The sequence below is a fragment of the Micromys minutus genome (genome assembly GCF_963924665.1).
Source record: "Micromys minutus genome assembly, chromosome: 1".
NCBI lineage: Eukaryota > Metazoa > Chordata > Mammalia > Rodentia > Muridae > Micromys > Micromys minutus.
Window position 1 is genome coordinate 143,476,117 of NC_137969.1, and position 25,410 is coordinate 143,501,526.

At 37.4% G+C, this 25,410-nt stretch overlaps 1 protein-coding gene across 3 annotated transcripts in view; it reads right to left on the reverse strand.

The window, feature by feature from the left end:
* The window catches only part of ANKRD17 (ankyrin repeat domain 17), a 112,668-nt gene that overhangs the window by 19,659 nt on the left and 67,599 nt on the right, over nucleotides 1-25,410 (reverse strand). Inside the window, exons 15-27 of one of the 3 annotated variants that reach the window (XM_080930350.1) lie at nucleotides 23,540-24,292; nucleotides 19,201-19,346; nucleotides 12,812-12,923; nucleotides 12,500-12,645; nucleotides 9,810-9,952; nucleotides 9,018-9,231; nucleotides 8,373-8,548; nucleotides 7,447-7,609; nucleotides 4,300-4,395; nucleotides 2,915-3,031; nucleotides 2,302-2,473; nucleotides 728-1,175; nucleotides 73-228 (exon numbers count right to left, since the gene is read on the reverse strand). In XM_080930350.1, coding sequence (XP_080786476.1) covers nucleotides 73-228; nucleotides 728-1,175; nucleotides 2,302-2,473; nucleotides 2,915-3,031; nucleotides 4,300-4,395; nucleotides 7,447-7,609; nucleotides 8,373-8,548; nucleotides 9,018-9,231; nucleotides 9,810-9,952; nucleotides 12,500-12,645; nucleotides 12,812-12,923; nucleotides 19,201-19,346; nucleotides 23,540-24,292 — 2,842 coding nt within the window. Of the gene's footprint in view, nucleotides 1-72; nucleotides 229-727; nucleotides 1,176-2,301; nucleotides 2,474-2,914; nucleotides 3,032-4,299; nucleotides 4,396-7,446; nucleotides 7,610-8,372; nucleotides 8,549-9,017; nucleotides 9,232-9,809; nucleotides 9,953-12,499; nucleotides 12,646-12,811; nucleotides 12,924-19,200; nucleotides 19,350-23,539; nucleotides 24,293-25,410 lie in introns of all 3 variants that reach the window. The other 2 variants (XM_080930349.1, XM_080930351.1) reach the window with 2 other exon arrangements.

Below are 25,410 nucleotides of genomic sequence, written 5' to 3' on the forward strand. Positions count from 1 at the left end.
GGGCTATGACTGTGTCTTTAACCTTGGGAACAGTGTGAGGAGTCTAACTAATATAAGTCAAAAGTCACTCACCGCCTTACGACTTCCTTCCATCCTTCTTCCCTCTTTGGCCCACGCTTAGGACTTGCTACTGTTAACTTCCCATTTGGAGAAGAAAGAGGAGACGGACCAGATTTTGTACAAGTTGACAGAGAATTACTGGTCCCTTCATTGACAGTCTCTGACAATCTTTAACAAAGGAGGGAAAGTACATTAATAATGAACAGATGGAGGGAATGTTAAATGATAAAGGTCATATGTTACATAGCATATTGTGTCAGACCAATTAAGGAGAACAAATGAAGACCTTGTTTATAACTTCTCTGCTAGTTCACAGAACAAAGAGCCAATACTTTTTCCTTTCTTGAGACAGGGCCTTGCTACACAGCTCAGCCTGCATTGAAGTCAACATGTAGCCCAAACTGGCTTTGAACCTGCGATTCTCTTGCTTCAGCCTCCCAAACGCTGAGACTATAGGCATGAGCCACCATGCCCAACTTCACTATCGATGTTTCTCATAAGCTAAGTTTAACAATCACAAAAAATTACATAGTGAAAATTATTTATTTTCTCAGCATAAAATCTAAACAACATCTTAATTTCCTTTACCATACAAAAGTATTTGGTAATTTACTTGTCTCACAAGGTGTTTAACACGGCATCAGTAAAAGCAGAACTTGGAACTAACTTTATAGAAGCCTTGCCCGAAACGGATTTTCTCTCCTCTTTTGGAAATGTAACAAGAACAGATGGCTGCTTCTTGCTGGTCACAGTGGTCGTGACCACAGCCGGCGAATGATTGTCACTCTTTCTGCTGCTGTTGCTGTTGCTGCTCTCATCACTGCAGCTGGAAATCCTCATGTTGTCACTGTCCCCACTCTCGCTGGTGCTGCTGCTCTTGGACTCCCCATTCACCTTTTCCGGCTGACTGTATGAAATTGGTAGTGGATCATCAAATATAATTTGAACATTTTCTGGAGTAATTTTATTTTTCCTGTTTTTTCTCTTTGAGCTGGTTGTAGTTATGGTATTATTTCTTTTACCATGGGAACCTGCCAAAGTAGTCCATGTAGCAGATATTCCTATGGTAGTGGTGGTAGTGGCACTTGGAGGCTCTGTCAAGACTTCAGGTTCTTCTGTAAAAGCAGCAATATTGAGTCAGTCATTCACTGAGATTGGTATGATAGACAGCTAAAAAGAATAGTTGGAAACAGTTGGGAAATATGCTCATAAATCATGTATTACATTTTATAAAATTGTTAACTTAAGAATAATTGGGCTCAGTGGTTATAGAGCACTGACTGCTCTTCCAGGTCCCAATTTCAAATCCCAGCAACCACATGTGGCTTCCCAACCATCTGTAATGAGATCTTCTGCTGTGTCTGAAGACTGAAATGGTGTACTTATATATAATAAATATTAAGAAAAAATAGTAATGTTACTAAGGACACACAAAATTGTGTCATTTTATGGGAAAATACTCAAGTATTTACTATAGAAAGTGATTATATAAATGTATGTGTTTACATGTAAACAATTCAAAGGAGGAGAAAGACATCCAAAGGTTCTTAAAAATCAAAAATGGAAGAAAATGTGCATAATCTAAGCCACTTGAAAGATTGGGTTTAGAGTATAAGGCTAGCCTGAGTTAATATAGCAAATATGTCTCAAAATCAAAGTACTAAAAAAAAAAACCTACAAAACACAAACCAAAAAGCAAAAAGTAAACAGAAGTCAAAGGAATAGCCAGTAACTGAAACCACCCTGTTTATCACCTGTGGTCCTTCTAAGCTGAATGAATGGCAAACACAACTGGAGCAGACAAAAGACAAGACTTTCACTTTATAGTCAAGGCTAAACTTGGTTTTCTTATTATTTGGCTTTATTTGACTTGTTTCAGTCTTTGAATCACTTAAAGTAAGTACAAACATGGCCTTCCTGCTTTCTCCTTCCTAAGGTTGGCATTACTGCAGTATGCCCCCTCCCCTTGCTTAAACTAATTCCAAGTATTGTGGGCCCCCTCCCCTTGCTTAAACTAATTCCAAGTATTGTGTTTAAGACCCAGCACATGGCGGACCAAGGCTCTAACAGTTACCTGCCTGACATTCTCACCAAGGTGTGAGAGTCTGCAGCCCACACAGGACTTGAACAGGATCCCCTTACCTCAGCCTAACGTATAACTGGAATTAGGGCTACGAGGTTCAGCTAAGCACATGATTTTGACTGCAGTTTCAAACTGGATGCTCAGCTGGAAAAGAATACCTTCAACTTTACGTTTTTCTTTTTCTTGAGCAGCTTGGAGTTCAAAGTTCTCCTTGTTTTTGGCTTCAATTTCCTCTAATTTCCTTCTTTGTTCTTCCTTTTTTTTCCTTCTTTTCTCTTTTCGCTTTTCTCTTTTGGCAGCCAAAGCCAGTCTTCGACTTTCTTCCCTTAACTATTAGAAAAATAAAAGTAAAACATAAATGCTACACTAGAATTTACTTTAAATAAAAGTAAGCACGTAACATCATTTATTTGAAAGCAACTGAAAAACCTTAAAATTCAAAGTCACTGGATGGAACTCACTGCTGGTGAGGACACAAACCATACCGAAAAGAAAGTAACCTCAAGAGATGGGTAGGATAGGATCTGAACTCTAGGCCATGTTTTTTAAAAAGAGTAAGCTCCAATGAAAACATGGCATCCCTACAATAAAATTTTATTAAGATGAAAAAAAATTATACGTTTCCCTTTGTCAGAAAATCAAAATTGCTTCAGTGCTATGATAACACACAGCACAAGTAAACATCTGAACAGCATTAGCAACTACAACAATTTGGAGAAAGAGACAGAACTGAAGACCGAGGATAACCTACAGACTCACAGATTCCCTTACCTTCTCCAGGTCCAGCTCCTCCAGGAGAATGCTGGCATTCTTATTTGCTTCAGCAGCCTGCCTGTCTTTGGCTTGTACTATTGACTCCATACAAAGATGACATTTCTTCAGCATCTCCTACAACGAAAAATCGAAAACATTTCTAGCCTCAAACGACAACTCATACAAACATGACCTTCATTAAAGTACTTAAAAACAAGCTGGGAGTCAGGGGGAGTAATATGCAGATATCAAATTGTAAATTTCCAAACATCCATATAAAAGAGCTTCCCATTTTCAAAATACAAACTATCTTAGACCTATAGTTTGATAAAAAAATTTGCACATTCACATAGTGTACATACACACATGCAGGCAAATAACTCATACACATAATATAAATAGATCTAAGCACAAAAACAACACACTGTAACTATAATTTTTGCCTACTGGTTAGTTTGCTAAAAAGAAATGGGGTCAATGTCAACAAAAAACATGTACAAACATACTGGGTCATTAGTAATTTCATTTTCAAAACACACTTTAAAAAAACAACGAAGGAGTATTTTATTAGTTAGCAGTAAAAAAAAGAAAAACTAGCTGGGCATAGTGACATACAACTTTAATCCCAGAACCCTATTCTTGAAAAACCAAACCAAACCAAAATAATACTAAAATAACTACATAAGCCTGGGGTGGTATACACCTTTGGACCCAGGAATAAGGAGGCAGGGGCAGGTGGATTTCTGAATTTTAGACCAATCTGGTCTATAGTGAGCTGCAGGATACCAAGGGTAATACAAATTTTACTTGTCTTGGGAAAAAAGGAAGGAAGGAAAAGAAGGAAGGAAGGAAGGAAGGAAGGAAGGAAGGAAGGAAGGAAGGAAGGAAAGAAGGAAGGAAGGAAGGAAGAGGGAGGACACCTTACCTCCAATTCCTCATTAAAATACATTATATTCAATAATAGAAATTCTGAGTTAGGCAGGACAATGAACTACTTCCTGTTAATAACACTGATATCAAAATACTTTATGCATTTGTTGGCCTCCTTCATGTTCAAGGGCCTGTGTCAAGATATTACATGTAGGCACATTCGTGCACGCACATACATCAAAAATGATAGTGGAAGTTATCAATTAGTTCTCTTATGGAACGAACTTCAACTCCAGCCATGAATCCTCAAATTTACAGCTACAACAACTTCTGTGATGTTTAAGGCATCAAGGTTTCTTGCTAGGGAATAAGAATCTACTACAATAGATTATAAATCTAGCAACGTCTTTTAAAAGTTCATAATAGCATATAAACAAAACTTTTACATATTCCAAGTTTTATTGGCACAAAAGTAGTATTAACCAAAAGTAATCCCCAACTGGTACAGAGAGTGAATCTGAACCCCACATTACCTTATCAGTGATGGTTGCTATATACCTCATGCATTCAGAATCTGATGGAAACTGATTGACCTCTTTGACTAAGTAGCGTACCACCTTCACATGACCCTAAAAACAGATATCACTGTCAGACCAAAAACAGATGCTAACAGAGTTTAGTAAAATCAACACATCTGAACTAACATTGACATTAGTGTTAACACAAGACCTCTGCATTTACACTGTAATGAAAAGCATAGCCTTTTGTTCCAGAGAGCTATAACTACATTTTCATTCTCATGGTGCCTTCCCCTAAAATGAACAGTGAGGACTAAAATCCCAAAGCTCTGAATAAAGGAATGACTAGCAGCATGAAGCGACAGAGACAGACAATGGGAGGAAATGGTCTACAGACTTCATCCTTTTTTCTGCTCTCACTCATTTTCAATTCTAACAGTAAAGACAACTGCCAACCTTTGAGAGTTCAAGGCCAGGTTGGTTTACATAGCAAGCCTAGTACAGGCAGAACTAGACTGATCCTACTTCAATAAGAAGGTAAAAATTTGTATCCAGAGAGGACTGATCATCCATTCCTTAATTACAATCCTAAGTGAGGGAGGCGAAGCAGGAAAAAAAAAAAAAGTCCCATAAAGGTCTCACAGAAAAAAAAAAAAAAAAACTACACACACACACACACACACACACACACACACACACACCTTCTGGTTAGGAGCCTATTGTCCTGTTTCTTCAGTATGCACTAATTTCCGACATAATATCGTTAGGTAGTGTGGACAGACAGTAGTTAGTACTGTATGTGTGTCTACACTTCCTCCTGTACACATGCCATGTGTGAGATCAGCGCTCTCCTTACACCTCAGGTGAGCATGTGGGCATGGAAAAGCACATTTACATGCTAAACCATTTTGCCTACTCTGTCATGTTTTAATTGTTTGCCTATGTCGTACTTTTTGGATACAGAAGATCCCTATGTGGACCTGGAAGTCATTATTTTGTAGCTCATCTCTGCCTGATTCTGTCTGAGTGCTAAAAATAAAGGTGTGTGGCCCCTCTCCCTTTGAAAAGTAAGGCAGACTTTCCTATCCCAGCTTCCACGTTGCTGGAATTACAGGTCTGAGAAAAATGAGGCTCTCTTCCTTTTAACTTGCATTTGTATGTTTTACCCTCAGCCTTACATGAATACTTAGATCTTTAAAACTAATAAACACCTTCCTGTTAGGATTCATTGAAGGGAGGGAGGAACAGAGTGTGGGGAGGAGGCTGCTGGACACGGCAGGCTACTTTTGTAAAAGGGCATTATTAATAAATAAAGGGTTTATTTACTTATTTATTATCATAATAACTAAGCATTGCAGAACCATTATAGAACTTCTACAGCCTTTATAGGAACTCTGACGAGACAGTTTGTGAAGCGTAGATTTAAACTACCTGAAGAATGAATTACCGAAAAAAAAAAAAAAAAAAGACAAACAAAAGTCACCAGACAGGACGTAAGAAAAAGATCAAGCAACAACATGACTCTCTGTCTTTAAGGATTCATAATGGAAGCTGAGATTTAACGACACTCAAATGTGCTGCAAACCAGTTGAGAGTATTCTAAAAGATATCACTGAGGGAAGAGCAGATTTAAATGCTAAAGGGGAAAGAGGGAGCAAGTGGCCATAGTCTAGAAGAACAAGAGGCAAAGAAAAATAAAAGCCAACAATCAGTAAGAGGGAGTGGCAGTGCTCTCCTTTAATTACATCACAGGAGGCAGGGGCAGGCAGAGCTTCATGAGTTTGAGGTCAAACTGGCCTAAATAGCTAGTTCTAGGTCAGGCAACACTGCACACTGAGACCTTATCTCCAAGGGCATAAAAAATAAAGGAAAGAAAAATGATGCCTTGTAAGTTACATACTAAACATACTTCAGGTGGCACTATCCATAAGATACTTGCATGAATGAATGAAAGGTTGTGTAGTATTAGGGTTTAACTCAGAGCTTCACATGTTAGACAACTCCTCTCTTTAAGCTATATCCCTAATGACAGATTTTTAATGTAATAAAATTTAAAATGCTTTAATATAATAAAAAATGCAATTATGTAGAAACATGTCCATCAGAAAGGCTGAATCAAGAGTATCTACGGTTTAAGAGTAATCTTAGATATCTGACAGTTTCAAGACGGCCTGGGCCAAAATATCCTGCTCCAAACAAGTAGACCCTGAAATAGATTTGTTTTTCCTAACCAGACTAACATGGCATTCGGTCATCAGTGCTGCATTTTAAAGAAAATGATTTAGTCAAGTCACACATAGCTCTGTGCAACTGGACTACAGAAAAAGTTGTGTTTGCTCCACCTAAAAACTTAATTCCTAGTTCTAAATACAGTACACTAATTTTTCATTATTGATAGTGAGGCTTCGCACTGACTTTCCCTGACAACAGCAAGACCAGGCTTACTTGTGTAAACCTTTAATCCCAGGGCTCTAGATAAAGATAGATATAATCTATAAATTGCAGCAAAGTTCCAAGCCAGCCAAAGCTCCTTAGTGAGATCCCATGTCACAGCCAAACTAAAAACAAGACAAAACTCAAACCCACTCAATTACAATGACCCTAGACAAACGAATAAAAAACAATAAAACTTACTGTTTAATGATAATGTAAGAAATCATCGAAATATTGTTTTGTAAGACTGAGATTATAACTAGATCTTGACTGTGCATCTTAGATTATGTTCTAGTTTACTTATTGTTCCGTGTGCATATGAGCAGAATGCATAAATGCAGGTGCCTATGGCAGGGCATCCATGTAGAAGTCAGAGGACGACTTTGTGGAGGTGGTTCTCTCCTTTTACGATTATGTTAAGTACCAATGTAGTCTCTGACTGTCAGGTTTTTATGACAGGCATCTTTATCCATTGAGTCATCCGGCTACTTGCCCTAAGAATATTTTTTTGCATGTATCCCTTAGTTTTGATATTTAGTATGAATCAGATTAATGAGATTTTGAAATATTAGACCTATTTGGTTTGCTAGTAGAGCATTTCATTTTCAGAGTATTACCACTTTCAAAGTTATTACATCATAGAAAGAAGTCCAGAATAATCAGTAAGCCATGCTCTTCCTAGCACAACCATGCACAGTACTGACAGTCAATGAGGATAAAAAGTGCTACCTTCCTAAATGCAGCCATGAGTGGAGTTATCTTGCGGTTATCTGCTGCGTCTACATCTGCACCTGCTTGCACCAGTAGCTGAACCACATCTAGGTGTCCACCATTTGCTGCTAGCCACAACGGAGTGTTCCCCTTCTTGTTACGCACATCAATATGTGCTCCCCTGGAAATAAAAGACAGTGTTTTTTTACATGAGATGGAATGATGGAGCAGCAGTAAAAATCAACTGCTGTGAAAATTTAAAGAGAAAAAAAAATTCAAGGACAAATTGTACTAGAGAATTTCTGTCAAGTTAAATATTCATATATTCAATGTGCTTTCCTTTTTAAGAGTTATCACAAAACTCTGAACTCTGCAGATACCCCTCATTCAACACCTTAAATAGTGTGGAGGAGACAAGCAGTGTCCTATGAGGGAGTGAACAGTACAGATAGAAAAGAATATAGCTCTGGTGTCCAGTGGTTCAGTGGTAGGAAGAGTAACGTGAGTAACAGTTTAAGAGTAGTTGAAACCAAACACTATGCAGGATTTTATTTTAAGAAGGGGTCTCTCTGCATAGCCTTGGCTATCCTGGAAGTCATCACACAGACCAGTCCAGTCTCTATCCTACAGAGATCCACCTACCTGTCTCACCAGAGCTGGAATTAAAAGCATGTGCCACAACACACAGATGGTCTTTTAAAAATATTTAAAGTTCAAAGGCCAAAACTGACAAGCATTTTTCTGGAAAACTGGTAGGTAGCTACAATGTAACTGAAATTGCAACTGCCTGATACTGAACAGTTACTGTCAACCTAAAGCCCAAAGCACTATAAGGAAGAAAGTGTAGATTACACTTGACATTTTAACAATGACATTGCCCTGGGAATGCTAACACATATTCATATACAGATGAAATAATTCATATTCATATGTTCATACCATACCTGCCAATGAGAAGTTCACAGAATTTATAATGCCCTTTATCTGCAGCTATGGTTAAAGCTGTGTCTCTTGAGGAGGGCACAGGAGGGGCATTCACATCAGCACCTTTATCCAAAAGAACTCGGCCCACCTCTGCATATCCACCAGAGGCTGCTTCCATTAATGGTGTGAGGCCAGTCTAGGTTTAATGGAAAATAAATAAATAAAAAAAAAAAAACAATAAAAAAAAACAAACTATGGAAGAGACCAGAAACAGCCAAAATGTTAACAATCTGAGGGAACAATAAGGTATAGTTTCTACATATTCATAAATTTCTGTACTGATGCTTGTTTCAATTATAGCTAATTAAATTTAATTCTATCTAAAAATCAGTGGTATGGAGAATGGAATTTGAAGATACAGGTCCAATGATGTGAATGACACCTTGTAACGTGTCCTGACCTTTACAAAATCACATTATTTTCATCTAATAACTTATCATTAATACCTTTCGAAATGTTGTATATCCACGTATTTTCATGAGACTAGAAAGTAATGAGATCATAACCCCTAAAGTAAACCGGTTTTCCTTCTTTAAAGTTATTGTCTCACATATTCTGCTTTAGTAACGAGGAACAAACAACAGGTAAGTGTGTATTTCTCTTACCTTAGCCCTGTGTTCAACATTTGCTTTCCGGTCAAGCAGGAGGCTGACCACTTCAGTCCTTCCTTGGAAGCAGGCTAAGGTAAGGGCAGTATTCCGGTTGGTTTCTATCTGAGCATTTATGTCAGAGCCCATGTCTAGAAGGAGCTTAACTGCAGCTGTATGTCCATTCATTGCTGCCAACATCAGTGGAGAAATGCCCAATTTGCTGCCAGTTCTAGGGGTAAAAAAACATGAGAGAACAAAAGAAAACAACTCTGTCACAGCACAGATACAGCAATGATTTAAAAAGAACTGAATATAGAATTCTCTCCCACTTGCTGAGACAGAGCCACTAACTGGCTATGGCAGCTCAAAATGATGCTATATTCCTCATTTTCTTGATTTAAACACCCATAATGCTTTAATTACAGGAACGGTTCACACCCACCCTGGCTAAACTCTTTATTCTATAGAATTATTTAAAATTTTAACTACTTTTACAAGCCCTTGTGTCTTGAGATACTTATTACAACTTCCTTAGAGAACTTTTAGTAGAAGGCACATAATAACTAGCTAGGAATGAAGTTTTCGAAGTATTTACCTTTTTCAGAATGACAGTGCCTTTAGTACCTTAAGAAACAGCAGTCTGTAGTTTTAAGTTTTGTCAATAATTTAAATAAGGAAATAAAACCCGTCTTAAACTTTTTATTTAAAATTGTAACAGAAGCGTGTAAAGCACTAAAAGAGCATTCTTCAAGTATTTATAGCACAGTATTCTCAATGAGGTCTTTATAGACAACGAGTGAAGCTTGCCTTGAGTTGATCTCAGCTCCTGCATTTAGCAGTATTTTAATGATGTTCACATAGCCACCAGAAGCAGCCAGGCTTAGAGGTGTGTAATCAGAAACATTCCTGTGTTCTTTATTTGCACCGCGAGCTAACAACAACTCCACCACCTGGAAGGGGGGAAAAGTAGGAATATGCTTTCTAAAGTCATGATAATGTCAGGTGTCTTTCTGATTTTCTGATATATAATAAAATGAGAAAGTTCTTACATTTCAGCCTTATAAAAAAACTCTCAAGTTAAAAAAAAAAAAAAAAACCAGAAATCAGAAATACATGCTCACAGAACACTCAACACTCAAACCCCAAAACTTTAACAGACCATTCAGAAACGAACTTTTGCTAATTTTATACTTTAAAAAAATTACACAAGATTCATTTGATACACACATGAATTCATTAAAAAATTTAAACTTTCAACCACTACTCTTGTGAAGCTACCATAAACCAGGCTGATGATATGACTGCCTCCCCGGTCTGAGCACTGGGGTTAATGACAAATCAAACAGAGTTGAAAATTGTTTTCCAAATATTGGCGACCTAAATAACCTTAAATATTATTATTCTGTGCATGTGGGCACAGCACTAAATCTTAACTACTAATAGTTATCTTGGATGTTTAATTCTCTAAAATGCTGTCAGAATGTTTCCAAGAGCAGATAAATACTCTATCAACAAGGCAGGATTTATGGGTGATACTACTGTTGGGTCTCAAGTACAATTCTGACAGCCAAATGCTCTGTGTGAGAGCTTTTTCATCATTCAGAAAAATGTCTGTTAAAGCCTATTTGTTGAGATAAAGATATAGATCACTTAAAGCCAGCAAGAGTAAGAAGTTCTCACTTTATTTTTCATGTGTTTGTATGTGTGCCACCCATGTGGAATGTGGCAGAGGGCAGAAGACAACTTTCATTAGTTGGTTCTGTGTTTCCATTTCACTGAGGAAGTCTCTTGTGCACGTTAACACAATGAGCCATTTTCCTGCTTTTTGCTCTTTCTTATTACATTTATCAATCAGCATGTGTGGGAGAAATCAAAAGTCAGATTGTCAGGCTGTGGCAAGTCACTCTATGTGCTGGTCTATCTGTTGGCCTATTCTGCATTACTAAATGGCAATGTCTTACTGTACAGCCAAGACCTGACTATATAGGCCAAACTTCCATTAACCCTATAACCTCTGCCTCCAAAGTCCAGGGTTACAAGCATGAGCCAGTAACAGGCATAAAGTGCACCTGTTTTAAATGTTGAGTGTTCTACAGCACCTATCACATAATAAAGTAAAGATGGATGTGTGCAAGTTAATTCTTTCTAAACCTCATATGTAAAGGCAATTAACACTCAATGCTTTTGTAATTCCATATTGATTTTCCAGATCATAGTCGTTATTTCAAAATACCTGTTCTAATGACACCAAATGGGCAATGTGTTTATAGGCAATTGTAACGTATCTTGGTTTGGTTATGTTTTGAGGTATATTAAGGCTGAAACCCAATGCCTTAAATATGCTAGTCAATCATGTTTACTAATAAGTTTATTTCTAGCCCACCTGCCTTATTTTTGTTATAAATAACCCATAAAAGTATGTCTTATATAAGGAAATTAATTTAATTTCGATTCAAAACTAAAATACTTGTCAATATGTGAAAGTAGTAGTAGTTGAAGCTAAATCATGATTAGGATTTATAAAAGATTTAGAGTCTGCCACTACATTTCTATCGGAATAGACAGGAATCTAATGTGGAGGTTGAAAGCAACAGCCCCCATAGACTTGTACATTGAATGCTTGGTCAAAAGGGAGTGGTGCTACTTGAGAGAGGATTAGGTAGTGTGGCCTTTGCTGGATGAAGTATGTCACTCAGGGTAGGCCCTAAAGTTTGATAAGCCGACACCGAGCCCAGCATCTCTCTTTCTGCTGCCTGGACTGGAGTCCTACATCTTCAAATACTGCCATGACCACAATGGACTAACCCTCTGAAACTGTTAAGATAGCACACAGTTAAATGTCTTCTTTCCTAAGACCTGTATTCTCTTCACAGCATTAGTACACAAAGATTTTTGGTTTTGATGGTTTGTTTTTTTTTAAAATGGGCACTGTCACCGTGGGTGAGCTGAAGCTCCCTGTGAATTCCAAGCTGATATACAAGTGTGAGACTTGCTTCTACGTACAGATACTAATATCAAAGGACAAGCAGGCTATCGTGTGCTCCTAATTCTTAAGTTTTCTTCACCTCCACTGTCTTTACCATGTTCATACACTTGTGCCATTTTTGCTGTACTTCCCACTTTTTTGGATAGAAATTATAACATTTCTTTGAATTTAAAACACCGTTTAACTTGTATTTTTGTGTTGGGTGTGAGCGAATGAGAAAGTCTCTCCTCCCATTTGGAGAGCTGGAGTTGTCAGGCTTGTTCAACAAGCTGAGAAGGAAACAACATGGCTGACAGGGCAATTTCTACATCCAAAACTAGAAAGCTGTGAATCCAAAGACCGTATAATGGGTGTACTTAGCCTGCATCTCCTATATAATATATGACTTTTCTCAGAATAGTATATATACAATCATTTCAATAAATCAAACAGGCAAATATTTTCCTACATAGAAAACAAATGTAAGTACATTTCTGCTAAAGAGAAAAGTTGTAATAAAGGAAAAAGTTACCTCCTGTCTGCCCCCAGAACAAGCCAAGGACAGTGGTGTGTCCTTGGTTCTTTCTGATTGGGCTTCAATGTCTGCACCATTGTCCAGCAATATCTCCACAACACCAACATGACCAGCTGTTGCAGCCAAGATGAGTGGAGTAAAACCTGGGGGGAGGGGGGAAGAAAATGATCTTCTTACTATGTTAAGCAAAGAAACAGTAACAACTCTTTTCCAATACACCTAAGCACCAATACTTGGCTATAAGCTTTTAATAAATACACATTTTCTATAAACATTCCATGAAGTAAAACTAACAAAAATAAGGGCTACCTTTCTTGTCTCGGTGTTCAATACTAGCTCCTCTCTCTAGTAGTGTTTGCACCAGTTCCTCATGGCCACCAGCACAGGCAAGTGTTAGTGCAGTGTCATGGTTACTCTCAGTCTGTTAAAAAGAGAAGCCATAAGTTCAGTCTATCTGAATAACTTTCCGGCGTTAAAGATAAGCACAGATACATATGCACCACTTCATCATGTCAGGACATCAAACTCTGCGGCCCACACTCGGCTGGAATGAACCACTGTCCTTCCTCATGCCGCGAGTGCTGGGATTTATAGATGCTTACCTTGCATAAAGACATTTGCATGGTATGTGCCTTACTACAAACTCTTACCAATAAGTAACAAAACTATGGTTTATTTTTCTTTTTTCCCTTTTTGGAAGTGATGTTTTGAAACTTCATAGTTCAGATCTGCCTTAGCAGAGAATGACTTTGAATTTTTCACTGCTATCACCATGGGAGCCTCTTCCATATGCTAGCTTCAGTGACCTTTCTAGTACAAATGCTACTAAAATTTCCTATTTTACTATTTTTAAATGATGCTGTTTACATTTTTGAGATGGAACATCACTCTACACCAGGCTGGCTTTGAACCTGTATCATTCCCTCTTTCAGCCTCTGCCTCTACTGTTAGGATTTATAAACATGTGTCACCATACCTGGCCTAAAATTTGAATTTATATGTCATGTACATTTCTATGCATGTTTTATGTAGATATATACACATGTACACTCACACACACCGTCACATACAAACAAACTAGGTGAGATATGGGTAGACAGATAGTGCAGAACAGTGGTTCAGAACAAACAGGAAATGCAAGTGCAGGAAGGGCAGATGGTCAGAGCCTCGCTGAGAAGAGTGTGAAGGGGAAAGGACTCAGAGAGCTCTGAAGATCAAGACTTCCTGAGGTCTTCTGGTGATTTTCACTAGCCTGTGTACATAAGGAGACTGTCAGAGGGAAAGCGAGATCACCAGAAAACATCAGGTACAGCACTGAGAGTGGAAACACAAGGTCAGGAATCGAGGCCTACTAGATAGAGCAGAAACATACAGGATGTAGAATCCTCCACAAAGAGACCAGGTTAGTTGTTTTGACAGCTCCCACTCCCATCCCCACAAAGAGAGGAAAAAAGAAAGCCAAAAAGCCTTAAAATTTAAAGACTGTAGCAAGCATGGTTTCACATGCTTTAATCCCAGTGCTTGGGAGGCAGAGCTAAAGCCAGACTAGTCAGTCTATAAAGTTTCACAAAGAAACTCTGCCTCGAAAAACAAAAAAATTTTTTTCAAGTAATAAAGGCTTCCATAAAACTCTTTATGAAATAAAACACGTGAAACAAACTATAACTTGAAAAATGAAGACTGTAACCATGTGACTAACACGGCTAGTGGGGCACTAACAGATTCACAACCCTTTTCTTTTTGAGATAGCACCTTACTTATAAATGTTGGGACTGGAGGGGATGCCACTGTACCTGACCTCTAAGATAGGGTATCGCTCACAACATAGCTCTGGCTGGCCTGAAAAACTCTGTGACCCAGGTTGGCCTGAAGTTCAGAAAGCTGCCTGCCTCGATTTGCAAAGTACCTTTAAACTAATCAGTCTGACCCAAACATTGGAAAATGTCCTAGGTAGTCTGGAAAAATGAACATGTGAATGTATTTTTTCCACTAAGCATATGGATTTAATGTAAATAAAAGTATTTCCAAAAGAAATCCATATATAAAATTGAGAAGTATGGCAGGCTGACAAACTGGGTAGGTAAAGCCTCTGTAATCTAATACAAAAGCCATTGTCAGTAAATAAACTGACTATATGTTTTATAGTCCTTTGAATTAAGTCTCTCTATGTAGTCCTCTCTTGAAACTCTCTATGTAGACTGGGTTGGTCTTGAACTTAAGAGATCTGCCTGCCTCTGCCTCCCAAGGTATTATGGTAGGTTTTCTATGGGGACTAGTCTCACTCTGAAGACTTGGTTGGTTCCTTATGCACTTGCTTCCTGAGTATTGAGATTAAACTGTGTCCCAACATGCACTGCTCTTCTTGTTTAACACAGTAACTATAAATGTTCTAAATTTCTTTGTTTTGAAATTTGCCTCACTATGTAGCTGAAGCTGGCCTAGGAACTCACAATCCCACCTAAATCCAGTAAGAGTAGAATCACAGCCACAGGCAAGTGTACCAGACAGTGACATCTCCCCTTGAATGTGTTTCTATTGTTTCCATACTGCTTACTTTATCTCTCACTATATAGTCCAGGCTAGCCTTGAACTCAGAGGTCTGCCTGCGCCTCTCTCCTAAACACTCAGATTTAAACACTTGCTGCCCATGGAATGCTTAATAAGATAAGGAACTTAAGCTGTTTTCATTCTCTTTTTTTTTGTACAGGAAACATTAATGGAATGTTCAATGAATGACAATAGCTGAAAAAAGTCACATTCAAAGACTATTACTAATACAGATTTATAGAAAATATTTGTTCTTCTATACTATTATTTAGATAATACAATTAACTGTAAATGTCAAATCCCATTACTAAAAACAAGATAAGAAGTGTAACTGATCAAAAGTCAAGAAATGAGAAAAAGCCTACTAGTCAGTGATGGAGAGGGAGCGGCAATAGCTGCTCTGCAGAAGAGCTGGCAGAGACAAAGCCACTGACTACAGAGATCAGGGATGGCCACAAAGGAGATATGCACCAATTACAACAGTGGAGAAGGACATGAAATTTCAATGAGTGACAGTTATGTGCTTCAGTGTGTGCTCTGCATGTTTTTATAATAAATAAAAAGGAAGAGAAAGAAGAGAAAGTGTCTCATCTCAGGGGAGGAAATAGACTCAGGTAACAACTTCCTGATGCCCATTAGACTGTAAATGCTAAAGGTGGGCTTTTAAAGACCAACAGGCTATATAGCAAATTGTATCACAGAGACAAGCTAAGAGTATTCTGAGACTGGTAAAAATACTGCCTGATCCTACCCTATTCATTATATAAAATAGGTTTAGATTATGAGATGTAAAAACTCTTTTGGAGACTACAGTGTGTAATAATAATGTCCCACTTGAAATGTATAAAAATATACAAAGTATGAAAAAGACAAGCATGAAAAAACTTTAGGTGATAAATAAAACATTTTCCCTATTATAACGTATATTTAACTAATATTAATTTTAGGCATCATTTTCCAAGTGCTCTGTTCTATAGGTTGACAATGCAAACATAAGATCCCACAAGATCCTATCAATGACTGGAGAGCAACTTAAGTAAAAGCTATGTGAAAAAAATACCTTGAACTATTTATTTTGAGAAATCAAAAATAAATAAATAAAATTTAAAGCTGAGTAAGCAGACTTGTCAAAGTCATTGGGAAGTGAAGTTAGTTACAAGACAAAAAAGGCCCACTCCATTTTTTTGTTGTTTTTTGTTTTTCCCCCACTAATAAAGAAACTAATGTTTGAAGATAACATGAGAACTTTAAGTTTCTGAAAGACTGCTTCTATCCCAAAAACAATTACACAATTTCAAATTGATATTACATTGCTTTATAATCCATTAATAAAACCTAGAACATTAACAATGATTTACAGTTCACAGAAAGAATGTCTCAGAGGTGAAGTACAGAAAGGATTCTTTACTGACTTAACATCATACACTGCCAAACAGTTACTTTACTAACTTATTAAGTACCTAAGGCAAAATCTCAAACACGGAGAAATGGAGGAAAAACAACATTGTATGTTTGTGTGCATGCGCATGCATAAAACCTGGGCATGGTCACAGCTCTCAGAGATTCAGGCCGGGTATTGGTTGGTGAATGGTTGAATTGGAGGCTAGCCTGGTGTATACAGTGAGCTCCAGGAAAGCCAATTACACAATGAGAAATTCTCAAAAACAGTTCATAAAGCAGACTTTATAACTTATTTACACGACTAGGTGACACAACCATACAAATGACTTAATTCAAAGGAGTACAAAATGCACGTGGTTTTTGTAGTTTTCAAAGAGACTACGCAGAACTTAGTTGAATGCAATGGTGCACACTTGAAATTCTCCCTAGCCAGATGATAAATCCAGAAGGTCATGAATTCAGGCAAGTTAGGTCAAGACTCACAGCAAACAAACATACTAAGACAAACAGGATGATTGCAGCTTTGAATAGGGTCCAGGCTTCTTCCTCCTTTGCCAAGTGAACACTCAAAATGCCTAGTCTCCTTTCCAGAGAGTAGAGTGACAGACCCTGAGGATTACATGTATTTATCCCAGAGAGGGTTCAGGGAGTCAGTGCTCTGTTGCTCTTTACTTCTCAACACCCACATGGCAGCTCATGGCCATTTGTCTCAGTAAACTCTGAAACAGACAGAATACTTCTGGCTTCCACGGAGACCAAGAGCTTATGAAACAGAGAAAAACATGCAGTTCACACACCCACACATAAAACAAATAAACAAAAAATCAAAACAAAAGTGGTATGAGCACAGTAGTGCACACCTCTAATCTCAGCACTTAGGAGGGTAAAGACAGGCAGTTCTCTGAGTTTCAAGCTATCTTGGTCTATAAAGCAAAACCTTAAGAATAAGCAAACCCATACATAAAAAGGAACTGTCACAGTTCTGAAGCACATGGTTTTAATAATATATACACACATTCCATGAAATTCAAATTTATAAAAAGCTGGGTTTAAGTTTCAATAGCATATACTTCACCCCAGGTATTCAAAATAATATAAACTGCAAACATTTTCTTACTATCACTTTACCTTTTCATAAATGACTTTTTTTTTTTGCCTGCATGCATATCTGTGTGAGGATACCAGGACCCGTGAAATTGGAGTTACAACAGTTGTGAGCTGCAGTGCTTTTCACCAGAGAGCCATCTGTTCAGCCCCAAAACTTTACCTGTTTTAATGCTCCTAACAGACTTCTTAGCCTTTCCGTCTTTTCTTTCTAAACTTTAATTTAATTTTACTTCACTGATTTCTTGTGAGACAAGGTCTTCTCAGAATCACTATGAAGCTGAAAAGGAACTCTTGGTTCTTCCTGCCTCTACCTCTCAAGCAAGCACCGAGATTATATGCTTGTGGCACTATGCCTGCCATCTTTTGGCCCTTGTCAAGATAAAAACAAGCTAAATTTGCCAAACCCATTTTGCCCTGAGATATTATGCTCAACTTACAAATATGTAAGAGTAATATAATATAACATACAACTCTTTGCATGAATGCGTGTGTGTACATGACATAGGACAAATGTAGGTGGGTTTATTCTCTTACAGTGTGGATGACAGTCATCAAACTGAGACTACCAGGCTTGATGGAAAAGCCCCCTGAAACACCGAGGAGCCTTGCCCATCTTGAATCTTACTCATTCACTGAGACAGGGTCTCTCTGTGCAACTCTAGTTGGCCTCAAACTCATCTACAAACCCACCTGCCTTCATCTCCTTAGTGCTGGGAATCGACTAATTTTTTTTAATAGAACTGCTTATTTAATACAGCTCTCACCCTTTTTAAACTGTAACAGTCTTTTTTCACTTCACATGTACTGCTTCAGAAAATCTAAAGAAAGTGTTCCTATCCCCTCAATAGAATCTCCTATCAGATAAAATTGCATAAATTCACAACACATTTCCTCATATACCATATGGAATTCCGTCATAATTCTTAAAAGCAATATAAAGCAGGTGTGGTGATTCATGCCCAATCCTAGCACTCAGGAGGCTAAGGGAGGATTGCTGGGAGACCAACCTAAACAGACACCCTGTTTCAAGGGGAAAGTTAAATAAGACAACTAAGACTGTATAATGTACAGAAACAAAGTTGATTAAGTTACAGAATCACTTTTTCTTGAGGCTAGTGACTGAAGCCAGGACTTTATGTACTCCTTCACTGACACAGTCTCAGCCTAGCATGTTTTTAAAACTAAACAACTCATTACCTATTTAAGAAGACATACACCAATAATAACTTTAGTTCTATTGAGAGAGGGTATGATGCAAATCAGACTAACTTCAAACAATTACACAACTAAGGATGACCTTGAACTCTTGATCCTCTCTACCCAACTTCCTAAAGGCTGGGATCACAGTTCTGGTTTCATTTTAATATTGCATAAGTTACCTCTTTTATATTCTAGTCTTTTTAAAACTGAAAGTTTTAGCTTGCCAGACCTGGTACTGACTATGAAGGTCCAGTCTGGCTCTGAACTCCTGCAGTACTGATTTATCCCTCTAAATGCTAGGATTAGGTGTTAGCCACCATGTTTGGCTTGATAGTTTTTAAAAAATAGATTTTAATTTTTAATTGTATCTGGAGTCCCTTGTGTAAGATCTCGAAAGGCAGCATGATTCCAGTGAAACCATCTCTCCTAAATGTGGCGCTTACCTGTGCATCAATATCAATGGCTGGGTAGATAGGAAGCATGGCTGAAGGAGAGATGATGGGACTTGGAGTTGGAGTCTGAGGTTGGGAAACAGAAGCAGCGATACTGTGGGTGGGAGTGTTGGACATTGCAGATGCTCTTCCACTGACTGCTGTTGAACAAAATAACTGCACTTAATAAGGAGGAAACACTGTTAGCAAGATATATTCGAAAGTATTGAAGTTATTGAAACAAATTGTCTCTAAGAAACTACTACAATATTAATATCTAATTTTCTGATGAGTTTGAGGAGAGCCTCAAATTAGAATGTGTATTGAGTAATACCATAAAATCCACCTGAAAGACAAATCATCTTTTAATGAAAGTAACCAAAAAATATTAATTCAAAATAATCCTGAAAACAAAAATCTTATGCACCAAAACTACAAAGAAAAGGAATAAATGATAGAATCAAAGTGGAAAGGGTGATTTTTTTTTTTTTTTAAACTTGCCAACTTCACACTTTATATTTTGGAGCAGATAAAGGTTACCTCACTTTAAGGATGCAATATTCTCAAGGTAAAACTATATTCAAAACACCAAATATACTGACCACAACAGGGCAATAGTAACTTTGAAACCCTGGTGTGGCACGTTTTCTAGACTATAAAAGTTTGATCCTCACACAGATATAGGTTTTCTTACATTATGAATCATTCTGAGGAATAAAATGTCTCACAATCAATCTGGCAATCACACGGAAAGAACAAAATTAAGATTAGGCTACAAATCAATGTATTTTACACACTCATGCTCCCACTCTGGATTCTGATGCTTCTATGTAGGAAATGTGTTGCGATCTTATTCCACCCACCATATGACTTAAGCAATGGCTAGGTAGGTCTGTACTTGAGGTGGGAGAAGCTGAAGACAGAAGCATAGGACAGACTGGAAACTGCCTTAAGGGATTCTATTCTGCAGGTAACTCAGTTCTGAAGTTAATGTGTGAACATCTTCTCTTCACCCACAGTAAGAACGCTACTGCGTAAGTTTGGACAGTGAGTAATCTCTGAATAGAGTGTAGATGTGTGGTTCCCAAGTATTGTCAGCTACAGACAGAAAACAATTATGATTCACAGCTGAATCAGAAACCAGGCAAAAAGAACTTATCTTGCCAAAAATAATACTGAAATTAATCTTTTAACAGTTATTAACATGACTATCCATTAAGAAATCTACTTTACACAAAATCTTTAGGTCAGGCACAAACACACACTGTACATTATAGGAACACACACTCTATAATGGAACATTTTTAGTCCACTTAAAGGTCTAAGAAAAACAAAGAACAACAAAAGCAAGCAAGCAAACAAACAAACAAACAAAAAACCCAAACAAACACTTTACTCATTAAGGAACCAGACCAAGAGAAAGGGGCAGGTACTAATGTTTATCTAACGACTATGGAACTGTTTAGTATTGCCTTGTTTTTTGATTGTCAATTTTGCAATTCTGATCTGAACCTACATCAAGATTGCTAGAATTACAGGCATGAGCCACCACACAGACTTAAGGATCAAATAACGTCATTGAAATTTCTTACCCTACACATGAATTTCAGAATCACAAAAAATCTATAGTTCCTAAAATAGATTAATTTCTACAATTGCTGCCTTCACCTCCCAGAACGAGGGTTACAGAACTGGCTTTACTGAGTGCTGGGGACCAAACCCAGGGTACATTTGGAGGCTATACGAGCTCTCTACCAACTGAACACTCTAACAATACCCTCAGTCCTCACTAATTTTTTTATTCTATGATTTTTTTAAATGGGTTAAAAGATTAGCAAATAAATCCACATTCAAACTGAAACAATATATTTTAAAGAACATAATAAAGCTATTTTTAATGTTTCAAATTAGTTCATTTTATCTTCTCATCTAAAGTTTACAAAAAAAAAAAAAAATTGAGAGTGCCTCGGAAACTGCTGTATCAGAGTAAGTGCTCACCATTCCACTACATAAATAAAAGAAAAAGGCTTTAAACATCAACATAGCTAAAAAAATGATAGAATTGTCTTCTCCTCTTTACATTTTAAAACTCAATTTAGAGAACAAAAACCACATGCTTGTAAAGTTAAACATGGGACTGGAAAAGTATGTAGACAAAACAGAAGCAAGTTTTAAGGGAAATTAAGTAAGTGCCTAGTTTTGATTTGGTGAGTATGAAGAGTAAGGAAGGTTGAAGACTTAGCCAGCTATGTACCGGGAAGGAAGGAAAGATTCCTATAAGAAACCTAACAAATGAGACCTAAGGACTAAAGGAGCAGTGCTGAGGGAAGAAGCCCAACAAAAGATGTGAACACAATCCTTAGTCAACTGAAAGGACAAGTATGTTCAGAAGTTGTTCAAATAATGAGAACACAGGAAAAGGGTGTGTAAGAGTGCACACATGGATGTGCACAGCAGGTGAATATGGATGAGATACTAGGTAGGATGATCTGCAGGCAGATAGTAAGAATCTCTTTAATTCTGTTCCTTCTCCGCTAGGCACTTCTCTTTACCCACACCGAAGAGCATGATACAAGAGTAGCGTTTTAGAAAATAGCAAATTTGTCATGACCCTAAAAAAAAAAATTATGTTCATTAAAGTTAAAAAAAAAAAAAAACACTTATAAAGGAAAACCTTGAACATACAGACAGAAATTTTGGGAATAAATCAATCAATAGAAAATGCTGTTTTACAAACATCTGATAATTATCATCAGAATTAAAATTTTTACAACAGCAACTGCTGACAACTATGGCCACATAACCAGGTAAACTCTGGTAGCACATTAAAAACAGATTCCCACAGTCATTGGCATAGAACGACCAACTCTTCATTTCATCAGTAAATCACACTGAACTCTTAAATCCTTTGCTAATGTATTGGACATGGATCAATTCTGGATTTATAGCTACTGTGCACTGTCATGCAGTGCTATACGTCTTTAAAGTTTATTAGATATCTAATTGTAACTAGCTAGAGGTGATTAACAGGGCTTAAGTTTTTGAAAATCTTCTGAGTATTAAGATTGTTACAATTCTTATTATCAATCACTACTAGCAATCTTTCTGGTGTAGTTTATTTTACTCTTAAGATTAACAGAAATTTTCAACTACAGATTGCTAAGAAAATTTAAAAAAGGATTGGGAACTATAACCGTTTATGAGATTCATAATCTTCATTACGTGTTTTTTTCAGTTTCTTAATGTTAACCTAAACATTTAAACACTACACAGCATATTTTCTTTCAAGAAACGAACCTTATATTAACATATAACTCCATCATAATAAATGTTTCTCAAAGTTTTAAAAGTAGAAACACTAAATAATCCAAGTAAAAATAAATGAATTTTTAAAAATGGAAAGATTAGAAAAAACTTATCAAAATTCAACAACTATATACTACATATTCTTCCTTCTCATGTTTCCTTCCTGATAAAGAAAATGAACTCAGTTAACAGGATTCTTATAGCCTACAACCCTATGAAATCTTATTCTACTCTGTTCAACAATGTACAAAATTAGTCCAAGATAAGCAGTATTAACACTTTTTTTATGTCGCAGTCTTATTTTACTTATGTTAAAATAAGTAAAAGCTCACTGGCTACACATTAAAAACATGTCATTTACCGTCCTGTTAGGGGAACACACCTTCCCATAATACAGTCAGAAACAGACTACACATTAACATTCACAAGGGAGAAAAATTACTGACATACAGTAGAATCAGACTCTACTTGGTTGATACTTTATTAATGTTGTCAATGTTTTTGTTTTGATTGTTGTTTGCTTGTGTTTAAATAGCCACCATGAAGCTTGGTACATATAAGTTTTGGTTTTTTTTTTTAAATCACAAATGGTCTTCCTTATATACCCTACTACCTTTGTACCTCAACTTTTCATCAGTTTCACTTTTAAACTGATGTGACTAGAGGCAAAAATGCCAAAACTCAACCCCAGTATTGTAAACTTAAAGTGGAAAAACAAAACCAAAAGTAAAAATTAAGACTCAACCCACTACTGAAAAACAAATGCCCAGCCTACAAGTAAGACAGATTCATTCATTTATATAGTGTGTGAACTAATCTTTAATCTGACCTGTAGCCATCTGAGAACTATTTAATGTAGTTTTTCTAAAGACACAATGGGTCAAAAGTCCAAAAATAGTTCTCAAGTTGAGTAACGGTTTTTTTAAAAAAGGGGGAAAAAAAAGGGGAAAAAAAAAAAAAGAAGGAAAAAAAATAAATGCTGGCACACTCTTACTCGCCTTAAGCAAATCATATTTGATACCTGCTCATAACAATATAAACCCACCTGCCATGATGTCATCCAGCGTGTCATTGAGGGTCTGAGCAGGGCTGGCTACCATTAACCCTTGTTGTGTCTCAGTGAGAATTCCTTGCCCCAGCCCTGCCAACTGTGCTTGGCCCAGTACTGGCTGTCCAACTATCACTCCTTGAAGTTCTGTAAGATTTGCGATGGACCCTGGAGGCAAGGGACCCGCTGCCAGAGGCAAAGCTTGAGGCATCGCCAGAGGCTGGATTGGTGCAAAACCCATCTGAGCAGCAGTCTGCTGGGGTTCATCTTTAAGCAAAACAGGATCCACTTGCTGTAACCGTGCATAGTCTCCCTCGGAAAGCTGCTCTCCAACCCCAACAGAAGTAAGTAGTCCCAGATGCTGGCAAGACTGCTGCTGCTGCTGCTGAAGCTGAATTCGTTGAGCTTTAACTTCTAGATACTGTTTTTTAAGCTGTTGCTGGGTTTTCAGTTGTAGTTCTCGCTCTACTTTCTGCAGTTCCTCCAGAATCTTTTGTTTCTTCTGAATTTGTTCCTCCCTCGTTTTGTTCAGCTCCTCGATCTTCTCCTTGGTGAGTTGGTCAGCATGAGCCAGCTCCAAGGACTGCAGCTGTGCATTTTTTTCTATGGCTTCTTTTATCCTCTGTTCCAGTTCTGTTAACTTTCCCTGAGCCTCTTCTACAATGCTCTCTGGAGACTGATTGGTGATGTAACCCTGTACATCCTGGCTGTTTGCTGGCAAATGGCTGTTGGACTTTTGTTTAGAAGCAGCTGTGTGAAAAAGAAACCCCCTCAGAAGTGCACATGAATGGCATCCTCATTACAGAGTTACTGTTGGGAGGGTTAGTGCCAACAGTTATGCACCAAGCTATCATATCCATGAAGGTGCAATGTACTTTTAAGGAGTTAAACACAAGTCCACCTTCTCTATCATATATATAGAATGTATGTATTTTATGTGCATAGAGTAACATCTGGAAGCAAAGTTCAGTTTTTTATAAATACCACGAGGCTAAAATCAGACAATAGAGGGATGCAAGCTGTGACACCTAAGCGGTGCAGTCCACGTCAAGTCTAAGGCTACGTGTAGTATTTCATACAGTCAGAATGTAAAAAGTCCTAAGAGCAGAAAAATGATTTCCACACTTAATAATACACCTGTGCCTTTTATAAACACACACACATACACACAAAGAGAGCCCAACCACTGAGATGTTCCGAGAAATTAAAATCCAACTGAAATATATGTCTTCGTTGGGACCTACCATCTTTCAGACTGACAAAGGAAGGAGACAGAAACTCACACATTCACACAGCTACCTAGCCAACAGAGAAGTGGGACTTAGTTTCCCTGGAAGAAAAGATGCTGGACTACACCACCTTCTGTTATCACCTAACAACCAGAAAAACATACTGGTCTGGCTAACAGGTTTAGAACCAACTGAAAAGAATGCCAACACAACAGGCTGGTGGTAGTGACCGAAAAGAGCTGCTGGGAATATATAGCATACTTGTTGGTAAAAGAGTACAGGTAGCCAAAACCAAGATGCGAAAAATAAAAAGAAAAAAATAAAAAGAAAAATCACAGTTTCTTCATGTAAAACTTTTCAAAAGAAAAACTGATCCAAACTGGAAGTTGGGAGATACAGGGATGGTGTGACATACACAAGTCAAAAACACGGACCTGGGAATTCTAAGATATAATGAATGTATCTCACATATCTTTGAATATTAGCTGAAGAAAAAGTATCCAAGATATAAATCTATGCCAAACAAGTTCTTTAAATTGAATTTTGGTACTTGATTCAAGTTCTTAATCTTTATTGCTTCATATCAATACGAAGAGTTAGGTTTAATAGTCAGAATTCTATCAAAAAGAGCCATCTCTC